Genomic DNA, 24,135 nt, shown 5'->3' with positions numbered 1-24,135 from the left:
TCACATTCACACACTAGGGCCAATTTTTAGTGTTTCCAATCAACCTATCCCCAGGTGCATGTCTTTGGAAGTGGGAGGAAGCACATTGTATAATTTGTAAATAAAATCAGAATACAAAGATATGGAAATCCTTTTCAACTTTTATTCAGATGAATAGACTGCAAAGACAAGATATTTAATTTTCGAACTAAGAAATTTAATTTTTTTTTTCAAATAATCATTAACTTAAAATTTAATGGCAGCAACACATTGCAAAAAAGTTGACACCTTGCTGGATGTACAGCTTAAGTTGTTCAATGGTCCGGGGTATTTGTTGTGGTATTTTAGGTTTCATATTTTGCCACACACTTTCAATGGGAGACAGGTCTGGACTACAGGCAATCTAGTACCCACACTCTTTTACTAAGAAGCCAGGCTATTGTAACACGTGGCTTGGCATTGTCTTGCTTTAATAAGCAGGGGCGTCCATGATAACGTTGCTTGGATGGCAACATATGTTGCTCCAAAACCTGTATCCACCTTTCAGCATTAATGGTGCTTTCACAGATGTGTAAGTTACCCATGCCTTGGGCACTAGTACACCCCCATACCTTCACAGATGTTGACTTTTGAACTTTGTACCTATAACAATCCGGATTGTTCTTTTCCTCTTTGGTCCAGAGGACACGACGTCCACAGTTTCCAAAAACAATTTGAAATGTGGACTCGTCAGACCACAGAACACTTTTTACACTTTGCATCAGTCCATCTTGGATGATCCCGGGCCCAAGCCAAGACAGCAGCATTTCTGGGTGTTGTTGATAAATGGCTTTCGCTTTGCATAATAGAGTTTAACTGGCACGACAAACTGTAGTTACTAACAGTGGTTTTCTGAAGTGTTCCTGAGCCCATGTGGTGATATCCTTTTACACACTGATGTTGGTTTTTGATGCAGTAGCGCCTGAGGGATCAAATGTCAGTAATATCATCGCTTACGTGCAGTGATTTCTCCAGATTCTCTGAACCTTTTGATAATATTATGGACCGTAGATGGTGAAATCCCTAAATGCCTTGATAACTCGTTGTGAAATGTTGTTCTAAACTGTTCGACAATTTGTGCATGCATTTGTTCACAAAGCGATCACCCTTGCCCCATCCTTGTTTGTGAATGACTGAGCATTTCATGGGAGCTGCTTCTATACCCAATCATGGCACCCACCTGTTCCCAATTAGCCTGTTCACCTGTGGGATGTTCCAAATAAATGTTTGATGAGCATTCCTCATTTTTGTCACTCCTTTTTACCACTTGTGCCAGCTTTTTTGAAACATGTTGCAGGCATCAGATTCCAAATGAGCTAATATTTGCAAATAACAAAGGTTTCCAGTTTGAACGTTAAGTATCTTGTCTTTGCAGTCTATTCAATTGAATATAGGTTAAAAAGGATTCGCAAATCATTGTATTCTTTTTTTATTTACGAATTACACAACGTGCCAACGTCACTGGTTTTGGGGGTTTGTACAAGCAGTTACGAAAGCAAAATATTTGCTGCCAAGCGGAGATCCACACATGCAGGACACCTTCACAAGCCCTTTGAGTGTGCATTAACGCCTCCATTGATTGATTATTACTTTTATTAGTAGATTGCACAGTTCAGTACACATTCCGTACAATTGACCACTAAATGTTAACACCAGAATACGTTTTTCAACTTGTTTAAGTCAGTGTCCACGTTAATCAATTGATAAAAGGCGAGGTGTGGAAGCGTGCAGAGTACTTCTACATGCATGCAGCCCAACCATAACTTCCATTAATAATGGGGAGGACACTGGAGACACCTTTCCTTCCTAGTGAAAGTTCAGCCCAGCGGCAAATTGCGGATGGTGACTCGTTTTTTTAATGGGCCCTTGGAAGATTACAGACTAATAAATACTGCAAAAATGGGAAAAAAGAACAATTGTAAAGCACAAAGCTGAAAAGTTGATACTAACAATAACTCCGTTTTTTTTTGTCTTTTTTGGCATATAATGGGCCATTGTGCAAGGTATTTGATGTCATCAAACTCCCCAACTTACCACCACAAATAGATTGGCAGTTTAATTGTATTTAACTACACAACCAGTTCAACTCTTTTGTTTGTATATGACTTGTAACAATAACCAATATGATTCATGCCCAAACATACAGATGTTTCTATTAAGAGAGAGTATGTTTAACCAGAAGTATATACTGCTCTCACATCCCCCTAAAGAGCTTTTGTGGAAAAGCATATAATTTACAGTATTTTGGCAATAAAACCAAAATAAATGCCATGGAGCAAAATGATAATACAGTAAGGAAAATAGTCTCTTAGAATGCTACTAATGTAATTAAATCCGTATAAGATGTCCTGATTTCAATGTGTTGTATTAAGATAAACTGTCAAATTAGTCAAAATGTTAAACCGCCCCTGAGAGGAGAGTGGAAACAACAAAGGCACCCCCTGCAGTAGTAGAGATCTAACAGTGGCACCCAAAAGCAGCTGGTATGCTGCCTCCTGTAATTTTAGCGCACACTGATGCGGAGGAAAGATTTAATGGGCACTGGCGGACATGCCCCCTCGCGAGTGCGTAAGGATACAGAGCAGGGAGGCAGAGAGGGAAGACGGGAGGTGAGACGCAGAGAGGAAGAAGGCACTGAGGAGCGAGTGAGAGGGCTGCTTTTGCTCCACAAATAAAGTCAAGAAAGCATCTATGAACAACAGCATGACTCCTCCAGCACATGGACTCATTTATCTGGTGCTGTGCTTTTACTGTGGCCTGGCTCAGTCCTCCTTCCTGGACAGCTTTATTTCATTCCCAGCAGGTAAGAACACATTATTATCCTTGCTTCTATTTGTACAGTATGTGTGTATATACTGGCAATGCATGCATACTTGCACAAATCAATGAAATCCAATGTGCTTTTACAATTTTCAAAGTACGAATATGTTAATTTGTGTAGTTTTGCATCAAGCCATGCTCTTGATTCCTACCAAATTGATATGGAAATCAGATGTCAGTATGATGCAGTGCATGGTCTACAAGCACAATGATGAGCATATTGTTACTCAAATTCCTCGCCCAAGCTGAATTATTTCTGCAGTCTCTTGCACTGGAAGTCACTAGAAGGTGCAGGTGTCCCTAATGAAATGTTCTTGTAAACTACACTTGTTATGTTGTTATTGTGGCCCATGAGGTTGGACTGGAAATGCCTCTAAAAATAGCTGATGCAGCTCCGGCCCTTCAGAGAGTGGTACCTTGTGTCTGCTCGAGGCTTGAGGAACTCTGTTGGACGGGTGTCGTCACCGTTTGATAGTTTGCACCTGTTTCCTGCATGCTTAACTGTTTGGAGTCGCCCCCTCCCTGCCTGCTAATGCATGTTTTGCTAACAAGATCAATGCATTCCACTTTTTATTGGTACTCTTGATGTGTTTTTGTTGTTGTTGTGACCTGTCTTAATGCCGACATACTCCTTAACTCCCCTCCTTTGCACCTTGCACAGCGCACACTCCCCAGGAGCAGGAGAGGAGCTCCAATCCATGCTGTTTGCTGAGTCCGCCTCCACCGCCGCTCTTCCCTCCACCCCCTTCACTTTGGCGCCGCTCCACTCATGTGAGTCAAAGTCATGTGACCGCCATTTTAATATGGAATATCGTACATGCATCAATGTTGATATGTCCTTGAGTCTCACACAACTGCTTCCTTTTAACCCTTTAGCCAGAGAGACTTACTGACACATGATGTGGTATGCTTTGGATCATGGTTGATACATAGATATGACGGATTCCTTTTAAAAGTTGTTTATTTATGCCTTTTTTGTAAATGTTCTGTATTAACAACACAGACTGTATGGGTGGACTACATTGGAGGTAGTAAAAGATTATACTACAGTTGGACCTCAATTTACGAGCTTAGTTGGTTCTGTAGTTGGGTTCTTAACTGTGATTAAAAAATACTACCATTTACCGGTAGTTGGTGTTTGCCTACGTACCCCTAAAAATTTCAGCACAATTTTGACATATAACAAGCTTTTAAAAAACCCCAACTAACTTTTAGGTAAGAAATATTGTATGAAAACAATACAATAGAATGTAGTACAAACAATTACAATAGTTTTATGAAGTAATGTAGTAATAATCTATAGCATTGGATAGTCAAACACATCAGCAGCTTCTTCATATTTTTATGCATAAATGTCCACTGTATAGATATTTAGATATCTTGGCCAGCGTTAGATTCATTTTGCTTCTGTATGGTGCAGACAAGCAGTGATATGCTTAAATTTATTCGCCAAGTTGGCGACACGCTCTGCAATGTTTTTGATCATTTTTCTTTAATCCAATGAATATCATCCACTATTTACAATGGTTGGAAAACAAAGTTATGTCGATTTCTAGCTATAAGCTAATGCCAGTCCGTAAGACCAAATGTTGTTCGGATCTTACAGAGTTCAATGTGACATTTGCTACGCTGACTAATGGCAGGGATGCCTAGAACTCAAATGTTTGTTTACAACATAAAGCGTGACTATTAGCCGAGAGACAGCATTTATCTCAAAACATTCCTATGTTGAGCTACCGCTCTACTTGTGCGCAAGGTCACTCCACAATGCCAAAATCATGATTGCAAGTTTTACCACCTGAGACTTACATCTCCCTCCTTTGTGTATAGGTCGATGGCATATGATGTGGTATGCTTTGGATCATGGACAGTTCCTTCCCCATTGATATTGTAGATACATGTCAAAAGATGTGGTATGCTTTTGGATAATAAGCTGCTCTAACCTATAGGTAAATTGATAGACGTCACATGACGTGTTATGCTTTGGATCTAAAACAGTTCTTTCCCATGGATACACACTATATAAGATAGGTGACAAGTGATGTGGTATGCTTTGGATAAAAACATTTTAATTTTTTATTTACTTAGTTAAATGAGAATCCTTAAGAATATGTCAAATCAAAATATAAATATCATAAAAGTGTACAGGGGTCAAACTTGTATGTGGCCCTGAAAAGCTTGGGATTAAGTGTGCCATTAAAATATCTTGCTTAATAAATGTATTTGTTTGTTTCATTTTGACAGAAAAAAAAGTTTATGTACTGCATTAAAGTGCATAACTTCTGATCATCACATCTGATCATACAAGTATACTGTATTATTATATACTGTATCACAAACAGTTTTTTGTAAAAACTGAATATCTGTTCATTACCTTGACTCATGACTTCAAAGCAAGTTATCCATCAATTTGTAGGTAAAAAAAAAGTTTGATAACAAATGCAAATGCAATTGTGTAATATCAATAGGCAATGAAACTTTTCCATTTATTATAGAACTGTCAAAATATATTTTTTTTTATTCAGATTAATGACATTTTGGAATTTGGATCAATCATGTTTATTACAGGTGATTACTTACTTGCATAAAATAGCTTAAGAAAAGCAAAAGCAATTTTATTGTCAGATTGTCACCCAGGATCGTTTTACTTGAATGCGTCTAATTTATTTGTTGTGATTAATCACATGAGTTAACTTTTTAATTTCTACAGCCTATATATATATATATATATATATATATATATATATATATATATATATATATATATATATATATATATGTATGTATGTATGTATGTATGTATGTGTGTGTGTGTGTGTGTGTGTGTGTATATATATAGATATAGATGTGTGTGTGTGTGTGTGTATATATTGTTGACATACACTTAAGAACATAATGTCATGGCTGTCTTGAGTTTCCAATACTTCCTACAACTCTTATTTGTTTCACAAAGTCCTGACTTAAACGTGTGGACAATGCTGAAAAAACAAGGCCATGTCAAAAAACCAACACATTTAGCTGAATTGAACCAATTTTGTCAAGAGGAGTGGTCAAAAATTAAACCAGAGGCTTGCCAGAAGCTTGTGGGTGGCAACCAAAAGCGCCTTATTGCAGTAAAACTTGCCAAGGGACATGTAACCAAATTATAACATTGCTTTGTATACTTTTGACCCAGCAAATTTAGTCACATTTTCAGTAGACCCATAATAAATTCATAAAAGAACCAAACTTCATGAATGTTTTTTTGTGACCAACAAGTATGTACTCCAATCACTCTATCACAAAAAAATAGTTGCAGAAATTATTGGAAACTAAAGACAGCCATGACAGTATGTTCTTTACAAGTGTATGTAAACTTTTTGATCGTTACTATATATGTGTGTGTGTGTGTGTGTGTGTGTGTGTGTGTAATATATATATGCATACACACATATATATACACACACATATATGTATGTATATATATATGTATATACTGTATATATATAAATATATGCGTGTATATATATATAATGCGTGTCTGTATATATGTATATACACACACACATATATATATGTATATATATATATGTTTATGTGTGTGTGTGTGTATATATATATATATATATATTTATATTTATATGTATGTAATGTGTGTGTATATACACACACACACACACACACACACACACACACACACACACACATATATATATACATATATATATTCACTGTTGTGAGTGGTATTCTGAAGCAAGCCATACTTACGATGTAGCCCTCAATGAAAACTAGTTTGACAACTCTGCTATAATGTTTCATATTAATGTATGGAATTTACACTTTTTTTACCATTAGGACGGTGAATCTAAGTCTGGACCTGAAGACAAAAGCTCCCCCTGTGTCCGAGGACCACCTGGGCCCGTTGGCCCGCCTGGACCTCAGGTAAGAGGTTGCAAATTGTCATTGCAGCATCCCAACTCCAAGTCCTACCTTTGGACTGAGGAGGGATTCACATTACCGCCATCTCCTCCTCAACAACCTGAGTGTTCCTGCAGAGGAGGCAGGACGGGTGGGCTTCTCTGCGACCCTCGTCTCATGCATGGAACACAGCAGTCCATTAACGCGCCACATTTAGCCACAGACATAAATAGCCTTTTTCCACTGGTGGACCGCAGAATGGCTCAAGTCATTTTTGAAACTCGATGAAGAGTTGTAGGCCTGGAAAAGGTGTACTACTGGCTTGCGTACATTCTGGGGATTACCAACCCATGCATGTGGCCATGTGCCCACTTGGCTGATGGAAGCTTGTAAAGACTTTCCCACAGATTTGATTTTCCTTTTTAAAAAACACACACACAAAAAACAAGTAAATGATGAGCAGATTCTGTACACATGATGAATTTATTAGTCTTTTTTTTTTTGTGATCGACCACTTTGGGCTGCCTCTAGCAGCATCAGGACTGCAGCAGGCACTTCTTCAATCAATAGTTGTCTCTCAAACCCTAATTAAAACTGCAGCTCCCTTATCCACATGCAGACTGGAGTGTAAATGTATTTGGAGGAATGTATTACATTGTATGTACACCAGCAGTTTTGAAGTGGAAGGTGCCCCTTCCCCTCGCGGTGCCAGAGCTTGAGAAAAATGAAGAAAATGTCTTTATTAAAAAAACAAAAACCTTAGGTAAAAAACATATTTTTTTAGTTCCTCTGATTAAAGAATAGATTTGAAATCGAAAATTATCTACAATACTGTAGTACCTCAACGTACAAGCTAAATTCTGATTGAGCTCTTAACTCAAAAACACTTGTATCCCAAATCAACATCACCCACTTGAAATTAATCTAAATTAATTTAATTGGCACCTCAGGGCATTCAATCGATCGTAACTGGACTGTTTGGTTTGTCTTACAAGACATTTTACCTCTCCGAGTAGGCTTCATCAGTTCTATGCTCGCAGAGTGAGATCGGTCAGCTCTTACCTGAGGTCCAGGCGGGCCAAGAGCCCAAGGGGCTCCTTGGACACATGTGGAACTTTTGTCATCAGGTCTAGATCTGACCAATCTAAGTCTGTGAGCACGAACTGATGAAGCCTACTCAGATGAGCAGCGAAACGTCTTCAAAGACAAACCAAACAGTCCAGTTGCGATCGATTGAATGCCCTGAGATGACAATGACATGGTGGAATGAAAACATTCATATACACACCATCAGCACTTTTTCCATATTTTCATGGATAACGGTCCGCCCTTTAGAAATGATTATGACATACTTGGCTTGCGTATCCGTTCTCATTCTGCTTCAGTATGGTGCAGACGAGTAGTGCTCCAATTGTTTCACCAAGTTGATTACATGTTCGGTCACGTTTTTCTTTTTTTTTAATTTAATGAAGATGAACAACTTCTTCTTCTCAGTACTATCCTTCACACGAGCTTCCTCCCCACGACTGGAAAATAAATATTCGTCTATCTCTAGTTATAAACGAGTAAGACCAGATGTTTTGGTCGGATCTTACAGTTTTCACTGTGACATCTGCTATGCCAACTAATGCAGGGATGCTTGTAACTGAAATCTTTGTTGTAATTTAAAGCATAACTATTAGCAGGGAGTCAGTTCTTATGTCAAAGCACACTTAAGTTGTGGCCTTCTTAAGTTGAGGTATCGCTGTATTATATTTGCAGTGAAGAGGCGCATGTAAAATGAATGAATAACATTGCATTACTTTACTTATACAATTTAACCGCAAACTTTATTCTTAGCCCCTTTCTGCTCTTTCACTGATAAGAACAAGATAAGAATACATATTCTTTGGCGCTCAGTGTAAATTCATTGGTCAGATTTACTGGGTTCCAATCCTGTTATAATAAAGTGTTTAAAGGCCTATTGAAATGCGATTTTCTTATTTAAACGGGGATATCAGGTCCATTCTATGTGTCATACTTGATCATTTTGCGATATTGCCATATTTTTGCTGAAACGATTTAGTAGAGAACATCGACGATAAAGTTCGCAACTTTTGGTCGCTAATAAAAAAGCCTTGCCTGTACCGGAAGTAGCAGACGATGTGCGCTTTGCGTCACGGGTTGTAAGGCTCCTCACATCCTCACATTGTTTATAATCATAGCCACCAGCAGCAAGAGCGATTCGGCCCGAGAAAGTGACGATTTCCCCATTAATTTGAGCGAGGATGAAAGATTCGTGGATGAGGAAAGTTAGAGTGAAGCACTAGAAAAAATATAAATTAAATACATTTAAAAAAGGTGACGGCAGTGGGAGCGATTCAGATGTTATTAGACACATTTACTAGGATAATTCTGGAAAATCCCTTATCTGCTTATTGTGTTAATAGTGTTTTAGTGAGATTACAATGTCATACCTTAAAGTCGAAGGGCTGCGGTGACCGCCAGTGTGTCTGAGAGAAGCCAATGGAGGAGCCAAGATCACAGCTGCCTTTTTGACAGCTTCTCTAGGAGGACGCTAACTCCGCACAAGTCTCCGGTAAGAGCCGACTTAATATCCCAATTTTCTCATCCAAAAACTTGCTGGTTGACATGTGGTAGAGAAACATGATTGCTAAAGCTTTACAACAAACAAAGAAACACTGGCTGTTTCGGTTGCTAAAGACAGCTGCAATCCACCGCTTTCCACCAACAGCATTCTTCTTTATAGTCTCCATTATTAATTGAACAAATTGCAAAAGATTCAGCATCATAGATGTCCAAATTACTGTGTAATTATGCGATGAAAGAGACGACATTTAGCCGTAAGTGGTGCTGGGCTAAAAGGTCCGCTCAACCAATAACGTCACAAACACGCGTCATCATTTGCGACGTCTTCAACAAGAAACTCCGTGGGAAATTTAAAATTGTAATTTAGTAAACTAAAAAGGCCGTATTGGCATGTGTTGCAATGTTAAGATTTCATCATTGATATATAAACTATCAGAGTGCGAGTGGGTTTCAATAGGCCTTTAAGTTATGTAAAATTGATTATTTTGCACAGAAAAAAACAATCATTATATAATTTTTCCCCAATTCTTTTGTATTGGTCAAAAATATGCCTCCAAATGAACTCAAATTTGAGTCAAATAGTATAATCATTGTTTAAATTTTCCCTAAAGCCGTAATTTAACCATGTCTTACTGGTTATTTGGGTTTCGTGCTGCTTAGAGTTATTAAAGGCTCCTCCCACAATGTATGGGACAGCCCCAAATCATTCGCAATGAATTATTGCCCATCCGTCAAGTTTCTGTGACTTTGATTTGGGTTCAGTTGTTTAATGTCCCGAGGAGGTGTTGGTTAGAGCAGTGGTCCCCAACCACCAGGCCACGGTCCGGTACCGGTCCGCACAAGAAATTAAAGGGGAAAAAAAAGGTGTGTTTTTTTTGGTTTTTTTTAAATTATTAAATCAACATAAAAAACACAATACATACATTATATATCAATATAGATCAATACAGTCTGCAGGGATACAGTCCGTAAGCACATATGATTGTATTTCTTTCTAAAATAAATCAAACAATTAAAAAAAAAAACCTGGTATTGTTGCTGGTAATGTTTTCCTTTTAACCTTAAACTTAACACATAATGTCTGTAACTTTACTAGCTCCTGTAGTTTCAATAAACCAGAATGAATAAATAGTATGTTAGTGTGTTCTAGATAATTTATTTTATGAATAATCCTTACAGGTCTTTTCTGTAGTTGATACAATGCCTTTATGTTACTCTTATATGTGTTCCCCCACACTTCCACACAGTAGCTGATATATGGCAATATAAGTGCACAATACAATATACGCATTGCCCTATAATCTAACACGTATTTTGCCTTTTTTCATATAAAAATAATTAAGTATAGAAATTATGCAATTGTCAAAATTGAAAGAACAGATACATTTAGCCAGAAAGGAATGTTTCCAGCTTTTCGCAGGCCACTTTAAATGATGTGCCAAATCTGAGTTTGACAGCTGTGATAAAGGCTAATCAGTGAGGTCATATAATTTTAAAACCACTGATTTACACAAGACAATTATCCCTAAAACATGTGTGCAATGTTTACACTCCAGGGTCCACCAGGATTACCGGGCATTGGAGGATCCAAGGGAGAAAAGGTAAATATACTTCTATACTCGAGATGATGTACATGATATCATGTGCTCATAATTTTTGTGAGCTAAATTTGTCTTGGCCTGCAGCCCAAGATGCTGACAGATGCTAGTTTGGAAATGCATTAACGGCGTCTGTCCTTGTCCCTCCTTCACATCCTGTTGTCAGGGAGAAATCGGAAGACCTGGACAAAAGGTGAGCGTCTCCAATTAATCAGCAGGTATTTGGCGCTAAGTGGATTTGCAAAAAAAATGAGATTCAATGTCAGCGGCTGCTTTGCTTGGTGAGCGAGCGCATCCTTGACAGGAGACTGTGAACACGCTGAGGTTGTCTGCGAACGATGTTCGGGCTGCATTATGGCTCAAAGTCGACTGTATTTCTGCGGCATGGCACTCTCGCTCTGTGAGAAGAAAAGCTCAGGTGTTTTGGCACCCCAGGTCAAAACCTCAAATGATCCCTTCATGTGTGCCGAGCTGTAAAAGCGACGTCAACGGTGGTCTGAGCAAGTAGCATTTGCAGCACTGCAGTGCAATTTAGCTTAGTGCTTCAAGCCCAGGTCATAAATCATTTTATTTCCCACAAGCACCGGCCCCTGTTCTATACACAGACTATCATTTAATTAAAGAGGGCAAAGTGACAGCGCTCGTTAAAGTCCTCCCTCCCTGACATGTGCAGGAAGGAGTACATAGTGGGGAGTGCTGGTTACGTTTTGAATACTGACAACCTATGCAGCAAACGCTGAGATTTGGATTTCACTCATGCAGCTTCCCATAAATGGCCTGATTGATCAAAACTAGTTGTTTATTAGGTGTTTGCTTCATAAAAGTCATTTCTCCTGTCAGGGTCGAGCGGGTCCTCCTGGACTTCCTGGGAAGCAGGGAGCCGTTGGATGGCCAGGACCAAGTGGGCCCAAAGTGAGTAAGTCAGATCTCCTATGCAGATACTCTTTGTTCATGACAATGCAAACAAAGAAATAGGTAAAAGTACTCGTGGAGGTGACCAAAAACATGGGAGATGTCAAAACGAATGTTTTATTTTTATCTGCATGTTCTGAGCTTCTATTTACATGCCAGTGTCCTGTTGAGTAAATGAGCTTCCATATCTTAAATCCCCAAGGCGTATGTCGTGTTACAGCCGACTCTCGTTCATCATGGTTAATTGGGGTGGCATGAGTCAGATGGTAGAGCAACAGGCCAGAAACTTAAGGGTTCCTGATTTGAATACAGCTTCCGCTATTCTAGTCACTGTCGTTGTGTCCTTGGGCAAGCCATTTCACCCACCTTGCTCCCAGTTCCAGCCACATTGGATTAAATGTAGATAAATGTAGATAATGGGTTTCTCTAAGTGAAGTGCTTTGAGTCACTTTAGTAAAAGTGCTATATCAATATATAATTCACAATATCTAATTTGGTACCGCGATAAACAGCTTCCCTCATTAGTAAACAAATATTTTCATAGTTGGAGCATAAAAATGTTTATGAACTTCTAAATGTGTTTTTTAAACACAATTAAAGCCCCTTAGACATTAAATAACACTCTATATACTTGAGTAATTAAAAAAATAAAGGTAATAAAGTAGCCTTATGTGTGTTCTACTGTAGATCATAATATATTTGTTGATTGCCACAATATTATAGTTTTAAGATAAGACAAATAGTGCACTGTGATACACCCATCCATCCATTTTTTACCACTTGTCCCTCTCGTGCTTGCGGGGTCGCTGCAGCCTATCCCAGCTGAACCGGGGCGAAGGCGGAGTACAGCCTGGACAAGTCGCCACCTCTATCAGATAGACAGACAACATTCACACTCACATTCACACACTAGGGACCATTTAGTGTTGCCAATCAACCCATCCCAGGTGCATGTCTTTGGAGACATAAATAAAAATTAACACTTAATTTAGGTCATAAACATATAGAATGTGCTAAGAATGTATTTTTTTTAAGTAGAAAATCTGCAACGTAGTGAAGCTGCGATATTTGAAGCGCAATGTAACAACGGACGACTGTAATCTTCTTTTGGTAACAAACTAGTTGAGATTTAATCAACAGTGCCTCTGCTGGTTGTAGACGGTACAGCACTCTATTTTGCTTCAATTGCTTAAAAAGGCACACATAATTTCACACCATTGAAATGAGCAACAATCAACCAACTTAGTGATTATTCTGCCTGGCATTTTTGCTCTTATTATGTTTCTGCGTGTCAGGGGGCGAAAGGTGACCCAGGCCTGATGGGTTTACCTGGAGGTAGAGGACCAATTGGACCAAGGGTACGTGATATGTGCACAGCCTTTATAAATTAGTATTTTTTTCCTCATTGTGCACATAATAACCGCCATCCATATTTCAGGGTTTACCTGGGTACAAAGGAGAAAAGGTATGCTGCCCGTCTAGTGAGTGTGATTATTGACAGCAAAGGTGTAATAAAATATTTGTTCAATCAGGGTTCAAGAGGAGAGCATGGTGAGAATGGCCTAAAAGGTGACAAAGTGCGTACATATTCACTATATTTTATACAATTATAGAGTATTTGCTCGACAATTATATTTTATTTACCTTCGTGAGCTATATTGTTTCTCTCTGCAGGGGGCAATCGGTTTCCCTGGAATGCTTGGACAGAAAGTGAGCAAAAAAAGTATTTTTTTTTTTTTCTTTTAAATTTTTTAAATAATTATTTCATTTGATGCATATTTTTTTCAGGGTGAAATGGGTCCAAAAGGAGAGCCTGGTGTCTCAGGAACCAGAGGACCCACCGGTCGACCAGGGAAGAGAGGGAAACAGGTGAGGTGTTCCTATAACATATAAATGTTTTAAATTATTATTTTAATCATTAAAATATTCTTAAATCATACATAAATTGCATTTTGGATTTTTGGGGTTTTTAAACTACTCAATTAAATGCGTATTTAAACATAAATACATTGTTGCTTTAGGCAAATGAATGTAAAAGCTACAGTCAGCAATGTTAGGATTCCTAGCATCACAGCTAGTGCTAACACACAACAATGTGTACTGTACAGGCTGGCTAGCAATAAATATGGTCTTCTAAAGTACAGTAAGTTGACCCCAAAGTTGTATTTTTATTCTGTTTAATTTCTGCTTTATTTTGTACATTCAAATGAATAAAATGCATGTACAATGCTATTTTTATATCTCTACCGAGTTTTTGATTTTTTTAGCCACATACTAAATATAATTTAAAACAATACAATGTTTAATGATAGTATGGTCATAAAAGTATGGTGTCTAGGCTGGTCCGTTTTTATATTAAACCACTTAAAGTAGTTCATCCGGTGTTGCCATGGCAACAACAGACACTATTGTATTTATTAGAAGCCAAAAAGGTTTTTGGAGTTTTTATGTACATGTATTGCTAAAATAATTACATATGGTTGCTTTAATACACCGTCTTGGTTCTTATTAATAGGATATAGGTCTATCTCTATTTTCATTTTTTTTCATTGGTCATTATTATTTTTATTTATGTGTTTAACTTACCATTTATGGTGTACTATGGTATAGTATGGTGTACGGCTTATACCATACCATACCCCCCCCCCCAAGAGAGAAACATTTTTTTGTATGTTCTAGGGCTCAAAAGGAGACTCAGGCAGTGTTGGCCCAAGAGGACCGTTGGGTCCACAGGGAACTCCAGGACTTCCTGGTCCTCCTGGTTCTACCGCGACAGGTAAAATCTTGCCTGAAAAGTGTAACTCATGTTAGATATTCTTGAAGGGGAACTGCATTTTTGGGGTGAATGTTGCTTTTCTTTCACAATCTTTGTGAGATAAGCACACAATTTTTTTCTTTTTTATGCATTCTAACTTGTAAATAAATGTTAGCAAAATCAGCTAACACTGGAGCCATTGCAATTTGGTCTTTTCTGCCTAAAAATCATCCAAAAGCCTCCATTATCCTTTTCAATACATGATGTAAGTATACATGTCGAATTCACAATAACATGCAATATTTGCGTATTTTGGTCATTTTAAGCATAAGGCGGCGTATTAATTTCACAGACGCATCAAAATGTTAATTTTTGCCCTCAACAACAACAGCAACTACTACTAATAATGGCAGACTTTATGAGAAACAACAAAACTTATATGAGACGAAGGATGACACAGAAGCTTGTATAGGAGTATAATATATGCGGAATAGGATGAGCTGCAAGTTTTAGAAGCTGTGTGCTAAACAGATCCAGCTTTAGTGAAACGTTAAGCATCATATAGCAGTATTGCTAAGTGCTTAACAAGAAATACAAACTATGAACATGATAAAAGATCACTTACTGTACAAGGTGTGCTCGCGATGGAATGCTGCGAGATGGGATTTTTATATCTTCCTGTTTGGATGAAGAATTATTCCTAGTCCTAACGCAGGTAAAAAATAATAATAAAAGGTGCCGCAAACCTGTCTTTTTGTGTCGTTCTCGCCATATCTGGGTCTTCGACATGGGTCTCCACCAACTTCACGGTTTATGGTCACATCCTTTTACTATCCAGGTGAGAGGGATGATTTGTAATCGAAAGTAGAAATCACTTTTATCAACTCAGAGATAATGCAGCAGCAGCTCAGTCTGTTAATACAATGAATTGATTTACGTGGACCCCGACTTAAACAAGTTGAAAAACTTATTCGGCTGTTACAATTTGGTGGTCAATTGTACGGAATATGTACTGTACTGTGCAATCTACTAATAAGTCTCAATCAATCAATCAATCGATCAGCTGCTGCATCAGCTAGTTAGCTCTCTGTGACCATGGAGCCGCTAAAAGTAGTTCCTCAGTGTTAGCGCTTATAATAACAATATCGCTAATACTTGGATAATATGCAAGTCATGACATGTAAACAGAGTATTGTTGGCAGTTCTGGGATGTTTTTTAGAGGGCAATGGGTGTAATAGAGTACTCTTACTTACATTTTTAGCCACTTCGTACTTACCATACATTACAAATCATCCATCCATCCATCCATTTTGTGCCGCTTGTCCCTTTCGGGGTCGCGGGGCTGCTATAGCCTATCTTAGCTGCCATTACAAATTAGAATGCATTAAAAAAAGGAAATTATTGTCTCACATTGGGAGTGTGAATAACAGGCAACATTACAAAAAAGTGCAGTTCCCTTTTAAAGCAGAGTGACATGATGCGTCGTCACTTCAAAGATCGCAGACTACATTTGACACCAATGTTCCGCCTTGCATCTTCCTCTGCACGCTCTCTGCTGTGGGACGGCGCGGGGCCAAGCGCCATGTCAGCAGAAGGCAGCAAAGTCAGCTGGAAGCATTTGTCTTAGTGAGGGGTAATCTAATCTCCCAACGTGAAGCAAAATGCTAACGTCTTGACATCATGGCGATGGAGTGGACTCTCGGTCTTGTGTTGGAAACTTTTGACTTTTATGTTTATTGTGGTAGAAAATGAATAAATGGGTGTACACCTTATAACAAATAGAGTAACTTAATAATTCTGAATAATAATGACTTGTCCCTTCTTTTTTTTATTTGCCGTCAGGACTTTACATGGTTGGTACCAAAGGTACCCGAGGACCACCTGGACCACCTGGAAAGTGTAGCTGCAGCTCACTAAGTGCTCCTCTTTTGGAAGATAATCAATCCAGAGGAAACTCTCTCAAAGTACCAGCGGTAAGATCAATATGCTGTATTTGATAGGGCTGCACGATGACTTGACATCGAGGTTTTATGTTACTGCGATAAATAACCGCAAGAGGCTGACTATTTATTTTTTTCTCCGCTGTCCCTGTAATTTGAGTGACAGATAATCAGAATTGATGAGCCTCGCACTCTTTGCCTCCTGGCCAATCAAAAGTGTTGAAGGAAACAGCATGTTTGCATGTGCTGCAGTGGAGGCAGCCATTGCGTCCACTTGTTCCTTGGGAAACATTTTTAATGTTGACTTGGCCTGGGCCGACATTCACTAAGTCAATCAATCGAACAATAAAGGAAAATGAGTCGAAATATTTTGCCGGCATCGATAAATTGCTATGTGAGTATGTCGGTTTCTTAGTCTTCTGCTTCAAACAGGGAGAGTATGTATATGTATATATATGTATATATATGTATATGTATAAATATATACCGTATATTACCAAATAGTAGCCCGGGCGTTTATTTCACAAAACCATTTTTAGAGACGGGCGTCATAAAAAGAAGCAGGCGGTTATTTGCACAAGGCTTTTATTTATTTTTGCACCAGCCTGCACCAGGCCATTATTTGGTTACAATGGTATAAAAAACTTTAAATGTAAAAGCTATTGTAAACATACAAACAAAAAAGCAAGACTATCAAAAGACAAGAGATCAACAAGGCCTCAACATGGCAGTAGTGCAACAATTGTCAAATAGAATACCAACACTGAAAATAAATAATGTTTTTAAATAAAGCAGCCTACCGGGAAAAATAAAATTATGGTACCAAGTACTCAAGTATAAAACCCACCATCAAAACAGAACAATAATAGTGTTACTTAAATAAAATAAAGGCTACAGTATTCCAAGTTTTAAATAAAGCACCATACAGGAAAAATAAAATCATAGTACCAAGTACTCTATAAAACCATCAAAACAATAACACTGCAGCAAACGCAACCCCAAATGCAACTCAAACCCACTCATCATCATCCTCCTCCTCCCCTTCTTCCTCTTCCTCTTTGTCCCCCTCCTCTCCCTCACCCCCCTAATCATCATCCTCCTTTTCATTCACAAGTTCATTGAGGAACTGCTGTTCCTCATCACTCTCCTCCGCTTCCTGAACCACAGCAGCACCCTGCTGTTTAGCCTTCAACAGCATCTCTCTGCCTGCCTGACATGGCTGTCCCTCCTTGAGGCAGTAAATGAGATGGTACTCACTCCCATCAGCTGCCACCGTCAGCCCTCACACCTTGTAGGATACCAGAAAGCAACAATCAGCTATGGCTACTGTTTGCAACACGCACACATACACACAGCCAGCCAGCCTACCTTGAATGAGTTGATCAGAGTGTCCCGATCCAGAGCATCCCAGGCTCCCAGGACCCAGTCGACCACGATGCGGCAGGAAGGGGCTCTCGGGTTCCCTGATTTGGTGTAAGTCCTGTCTTTATCACCAGCCATCCGGTTATCATAGTAGTCACAGAGCTGCGCTTTGAAAGGGCCATTCCACACAACATCGGGGGCTTGCAGGTATTTTGTGCAACCTCCAGATATAACAGCCATCGTAAGGTTGTAGCCCCTTTTGAGCTCTGCCTTTGTGGCCTCGCTGATATGGCATCGGTACGAGTCCCATGCAAGTAGCCTCGGTCCGAAGTGAAATTTCCCCACTGCCCTCTGGAGCCAATCCTTTGTCAGGTCATCATTAAACCAGCCATTCTTGGAGGAAGCTATGATCACCCCGGGGATGCTCTGCATAGCCTTTACATCACGGACAGCACCTTTAAACACAATGTAAGGCTTTGGCTGCAAGAGCCACCGTGACGCGTGCCTTCTCCTCGTGGCCGGTGATTTTGAGGCAGATGGAGCGGGCGCTCCTCTCATTGACCGTACTAAAATCAACCATGTCAAATCAGACGGCTGTTTCATCCATGGCGATGATATTCTTGGGCTGGATTTTCTTGGCTTCCATCTGTTTAGTAGAGAAAACGAGGAAGTTGACAATCTTCTCGACGGGAGCGTCCTTCTGTGCAACAGTTGTTCTCTTCCTGAGGGTAAAGTTGTTCCGACGCATGAATTGATTAAGCCAGCCACTCGTTGCACCAAACACCACCCGGGTGTCTCTCGTGTCACTCGCAGTGGCATACAACTCCTTGGCCTTAATGCGGATCATTTTGCGGGACACATGGTGGTTCAGTCCACGAACGTGATGTATCCACTGACACAAATTAGCATCAAGCTCGTCGCTCACTTTCTTCCTACCTCCGCCAGATAAGCGAGCCCGTTTTCCATTGATTGCCGACTGAGATAGTAGTTCTCCCTTTTTTTGTTTCCATTCGCGTACACGTTTTGGGTCAACGTTAAACTGCCTGGCTGCTGCCAAACCAGAATTCTGCTCCGCATACTTCACAACCGCTAGCTTGAACTTTAAGTCAAACATTCTGTTCTTCTTCCCCCTCAAAGTATTCCCGTCCATCAGCCCATGTATAGCTTAGGAAGAGGCGTTTAATTCACAAAATGGGCTCAGACCCCGGGGGGCTATTAGGACATGGGCGGTTATTTGCCCAAGGGCGTTTACTTGGTAATATACGGTGTATATATATATATATATATATATATATATATATATATATATATATATATATATATATATATATATATATATATACACAGTATATATGTATGTATGTATATAGATATATATGTATGTATATATATATAGATATATATATATGTATATATATATATGTGTATATATATATGTATGTATATATATATATATATATATATATATATTTATATATATATATATATATATATATATATATATATATATATATATATATATATATATATATATGTATGTGTGGCAGCACGGTGGAGGAGGGATAGTGCGTCTGCCTCACAATACGAAGGTCCTGAGCAGTCCTGGGTTCAATCCCGGGCTCAGGATTTTTCTGTGTGGAGTTTGCATGTCTTCCCCGTGACTGCGAGAGTTCTCTCCGGGTACTCCGGCTTCCTCTCACTTCCAAAGACATGCACCTGGGGATAGGTTGATTGGCAACACTAAATTGGCCCTAGTGTGTGAATGTGAGTGTGAATGTTTTCTGTTTATCTTTGTGCGCCCTGTGATTTGTCCAGGGTGTACCCCGCCTTCCGCCCAATTGTAGCTGAGATAGGCACTAGCGACCCTAAAGGGAATAAGCGGAAGAAAATGGATGGATGTATATGTATGTATGTATGTATATATATATATATATATATATGTATATATATATATATATATATATATATATATATATATATATATATATATATATATATATATATATATATGTATATATATATATATATATATATATATATATATATATGTATGTGTATGTATCAGTGACGTGCGGTGAGGTTTATGGCTGGTGAGGCACTGACTTCATCACAGTCAGATTTATAAACATATGAACCCTATAGAGTATCTTATTCACCATTTGATTGGCAGCAGTTAACGTGTTATGTTTAAAAGCTCACACCAGCATTCTTCCCTGATTGGCACTCAGCATCAAGGGTTGGAATTGGGGGTTAAATCACCAAAAATGATTCCCGGCCGCTGCTGCTCACTGCTCCCCTCACCTCCCAGGGGTTGAACAAGGGGATGGGTCAAGTGCAGAGGACAAATTTCACCACACCCAGTGTATGTTTGACAATCATTGGTACTTTAACTTAATGTAGCAGGTACTTTAGCTAGTATAGTATAGTATAAATAAATTACACTTATTATTATCATTATTAGCGATAATACTGCTAACATTAACAATATTAAATAATCACATGTATGTAGAAAATAACAAACACGACAGTACACAGTTTTGTCACTATGACAGGTATAACACAGTGTTGTCACTATGACAAGTGTAACACAGTGTTGTCACTATGACAAGTGTAACACAGTGTTGTCACTATGACAAGTGTAACACAGTGTTGTCACTATGACAAGTGTAACACAGTGTTGTCACTATGACAGGTGTAACACAGTGTTGTCACTATGACAGGTGTAAACACAGTGTTGTCACTATGACAGGTGTAACACAGTGTTGTCACTATGACAGGTGTAACACAGTGTTGTCACTATGACAGGTGTAACACAGTGTTGTCACTATGACAGGTGTAACACAGTGTTGTCACTATGACAAGTTTAACACAGTGTTGTCACTATGACAAGTGTAACACAGTGTTGTCACTATGACAGGTGTAACACAGTGTTGTCACTATGACAGGTGTAACACAGTGTTGTCACTATGACAAGTGTAACACAGTGTTGTCACTATGACAGGTGTAACACAGTGTTGTCACTATGACAGGTGTAAACACAGTGTTGTCACTATGACAAGTGTAACACAGTGTTGTCACTATGACAGGTGTAACACAGTGTTGTCACTATGACAGGTGTAACACAGTGTTGTCACTATGACAGGTGTAAACACAGTGTTGTCACTATGACAAGTGTAACACAGTGTTGTCACTATGACAGGTGTAACACAGTGTTGTCACTATGACAGGTGTAACACAGTGTTGTCACTATGACAGGTGTAACACAGTGTTGTCACTATGACAGGTGTAACACAGTGTTGTCACTATGACAGGTGTAACACAGTGTTGTCACTACGACAGGTGTAACACAGTGTTGTCACTATGACAGGTGTAACCGCGCTCCAGCGGCCGGGTTCATTCATTGTCTTTACTTTAGCATAAAAAATGCAGATGGCCTTAAAACGCCACAATACTCAGTCACCATATTTAAATACCCAAAATAAAGACTCGACATAAATATAAATTCAATCGGATCAGAAACATTGGAGGAAACGATTAAAACCCGATGCTAACCGCCCATAGAAAATACATGGGTGCGGCTAGTAGCTACTATTAGCAAACAAATTCACTTACCACCTCGTCTTAATATCTCAACATCGACACACTCTTTTTTTCGCAACTCGGCCCTGATGGTCGGCACCTATATGTTTACAATTAGTTGTAAAATGTTGGTAGGTTGTTTTTACGATATGCAGGCAAACGACAACTTTAAAACATAAGAGTAGTGCAAGAATGATCTCTGGGATCACTAGCGCCCTCTACCACCAGGAGGCCGGAGAACAGGTACCTCACATAGTCCGTCTTCGGAGCCGTTTTATGATTGCCCAGCACAAGAAATACCTTACACACATACAGTTGTTGACAAAATACACTGTACATTAAATACCTCAGCTAACTAAACTATGGAAATGTATAATATAATTCATATAGCAATACGGTGTCACTGCACAGCAGCCAGCAGTTAGCCGAGTCATTGCGCAATCCATGGGAGGCTCAGCTGGCTGTGATTCACCGCAAGTCTCTTCTCAGTATTTGAACGGCAAATGTGAAAATTCAGCGATTTTGAATAAAAAATAATTTAAAACTGGTTAAGTTAAATGGAAAATAACTTTATAGTATAATCACTGGATACATATAACAATATAATTACTTTTTTTTTCTTTTTACATTTTTTTCTTTCCATGATGGCAGGTGAGGCCACGCCCCTGACTGCACGTCACTGGTATGTGTATATATATATGTATATATATATATATATATATATATGTATATGTATATATATATATATATATATATATATATATATATATATATATATATATATATATGTATATATATATGTATATATATATATATATATATATATATATATATATATTCCGCCCGATTGTAGCTGAGATAGGCACCAGCCCCCCCTGCGACCCCAAGGGAAAAGCGGTAGAGAAATGGATGGCTACATATATGTGTGCATATATATGTGTGTGTGGGTGTGTGTATATATATATATATATATATATATATATATATATATATATATATATATATATATATATATATATATATATATATATATATGTATCCAATGAAGAAAATAAGTATTTGAAAACCCTGCTATTTTACAAGTTCTCCCACTTAGAAATCATGGAGGGTTCTGAAATTTTCACGGTAGGTGCATGTCCACTGTATGAGAAATCAAGAAATCACAATATATGATTTTTTAACAATTTATTTGTGTGATAAAGCTGAAAATAAGTATTTGAACACCAACATTAATATTTGGTAGAGTAGCCTCTGTTTGCAATTACAGAGGTCAAACGTTTCCTGTAGTTCTTCACCAGGTTTGCACAGACTGCAGGAGGGATTTTGGCCCACTCCTCCATACAGATCTTCTGTAGATCAGTCCAGTTTTCTGGGCTGTCGCTGAGTAACAAAGACTTTCAGCTCCCTCCAAAGATCATCAATTGGATTTAGGTCTGGAGACTGGCCAGGCCACTCCAGAACCTTGATATGGTTCTTACGAAGCCACTTCTTGGTTTTCCTGGCTGTGTGATTTGGGTCGTTGTTATGTTCGAAGATCCAGCCACGACTCATCTTCAATGATCTGACTGAGGGAAGGAGGTTTTTGGCCAAAATACATGGCTGCAGTCATCCTCTCCCTAATACAGTACAGTCGTCCTGTCCCATTAGCAGAAAAAAAACCCCAAAGCATGATGCTACCACCCCCATGCTTCACAGTAGGGATGGTCTTCTTGGGATGGTATGCATCATTCTCCTTCCTCCAAACATTTATCGTGGAATTATGACCAAAAAGGTACATTTTGGTCTCATCTGTCCACAAAACCTTCTCCCATTACTCCTCTGGATCATCCAAATGGTCATTGGCAAACTTAAGACGGGCCTTAACATGTGCTGGTTTAAGCGGGGGAACCTTCCGTGCCATGCATGATTTCAAACCATGACGTCTTGGTGTATTACCAACAGTGATTATGGAAACAGTGGTTTCAGCTCTTTTCAGGTCATTGACCAAGTCCTGCCATGTAGTCCTGGGCTGATTCCTCACCTTTCTTAGCATCATTGAGACCCCACGAGGTGATATCTTGCATGGGGCTCCTCTCCGATTGAGATTGACCGTCATGTTTATCTTCTTCCATTTTCTAATGATTGCTCCAACAGTAGACCTTTTTTCACCAAGCTGTTTGGCAATTTCTCCATAGCTCTTTCCATCCTTGTGGAGTTGTACAATTTTGTCTCTGGTGTCTCTGGACAGCTCTTTGCTCTTAGCCATGCTGAATGTTTGGGTCTTACTGATTGTATCAGGTGGACAGGTGTCTTTATGCACCTAACGACCTCACACAGGTGCATCTGATTCAGGATAATACAGTGGAGTGGAAGAGGACGTTTAAAGGCGGACTAACAGGTATTTGAGGGTCAGAATTCTAGCTGATAGACAGGTGTTCAAATACTTATTTTCAGCTGTATCACACGAATATATGGTTAAAAAATCATAGATTGTGATTTCTGAATTTTTCTTTTTAGGTTACCGTATTTCCTTGAATTTCCACCGGGGCGCTATTTAATTTAAAACCTCTTTTCACTCCTGCGCTTACCAAAGGCATGCGGTAAAAGTAAGCATGCGCTAATTATTTTAAAAACTCTTCTCACTCCGGCACTTACCAAAGGTATACAGTAAAAATATGAGTGTGA

At 38.9% G+C, this 24,135-nt stretch overlaps 1 protein-coding gene across 2 annotated transcripts in view; it reads left to right on the top strand.

Annotated features, from left to right (window-relative positions):
* The first annotated feature begins 86 nt into the window (after window positions 1–86).
* colq (collagen-like tail subunit (single strand of homotrimer) of asymmetric acetylcholinesterase) overlaps window positions 87–24,135 on the top strand; it is a 31,176-nt gene continuing 7,127 nt past the window's right edge. For both annotated transcript variants that reach the window (XM_061915860.1, XM_061915859.1), the window contains exons 1-13: window positions 87–2,821; window positions 3,500–3,609; window positions 6,673–6,759; window positions 10,881–10,925; window positions 11,089–11,115; window positions 11,763–11,834; window positions 13,130–13,192; window positions 13,273–13,299; window positions 13,367–13,411; window positions 13,509–13,544; window positions 13,623–13,703; window positions 14,514–14,610; window positions 16,433–16,563. In XM_061915860.1, coding sequence (XP_061771844.1) covers window positions 2,710–2,821; window positions 3,500–3,609; window positions 6,673–6,759; window positions 10,881–10,925; window positions 11,089–11,115; window positions 11,763–11,834; window positions 13,130–13,192; window positions 13,273–13,299; window positions 13,367–13,411; window positions 13,509–13,544; window positions 13,623–13,703; window positions 14,514–14,610; window positions 16,433–16,563 — 933 coding nt within the window. In that variant the 5' untranslated portion in view covers window positions 87–2,709. The remainder of the gene's footprint in view (window positions 2,822–3,499; window positions 3,610–6,672; window positions 6,760–10,880; window positions 10,926–11,088; window positions 11,116–11,762; window positions 11,835–13,129; window positions 13,193–13,272; window positions 13,300–13,366; window positions 13,412–13,508; window positions 13,545–13,622; window positions 13,704–14,513; window positions 14,611–16,432; window positions 16,564–24,135) is intronic.

Source organism: Nerophis ophidion, linkage group LG11, assembly GCF_033978795.1.
Source record: "Nerophis ophidion isolate RoL-2023_Sa linkage group LG11, RoL_Noph_v1.0, whole genome shotgun sequence".
Taxonomy (NCBI): Eukaryota; Metazoa; Chordata; class Actinopteri; order Syngnathiformes; family Syngnathidae; genus Nerophis; species Nerophis ophidion.
This window is presented reverse-complemented; position numbering and strand designations above follow the sequence as displayed.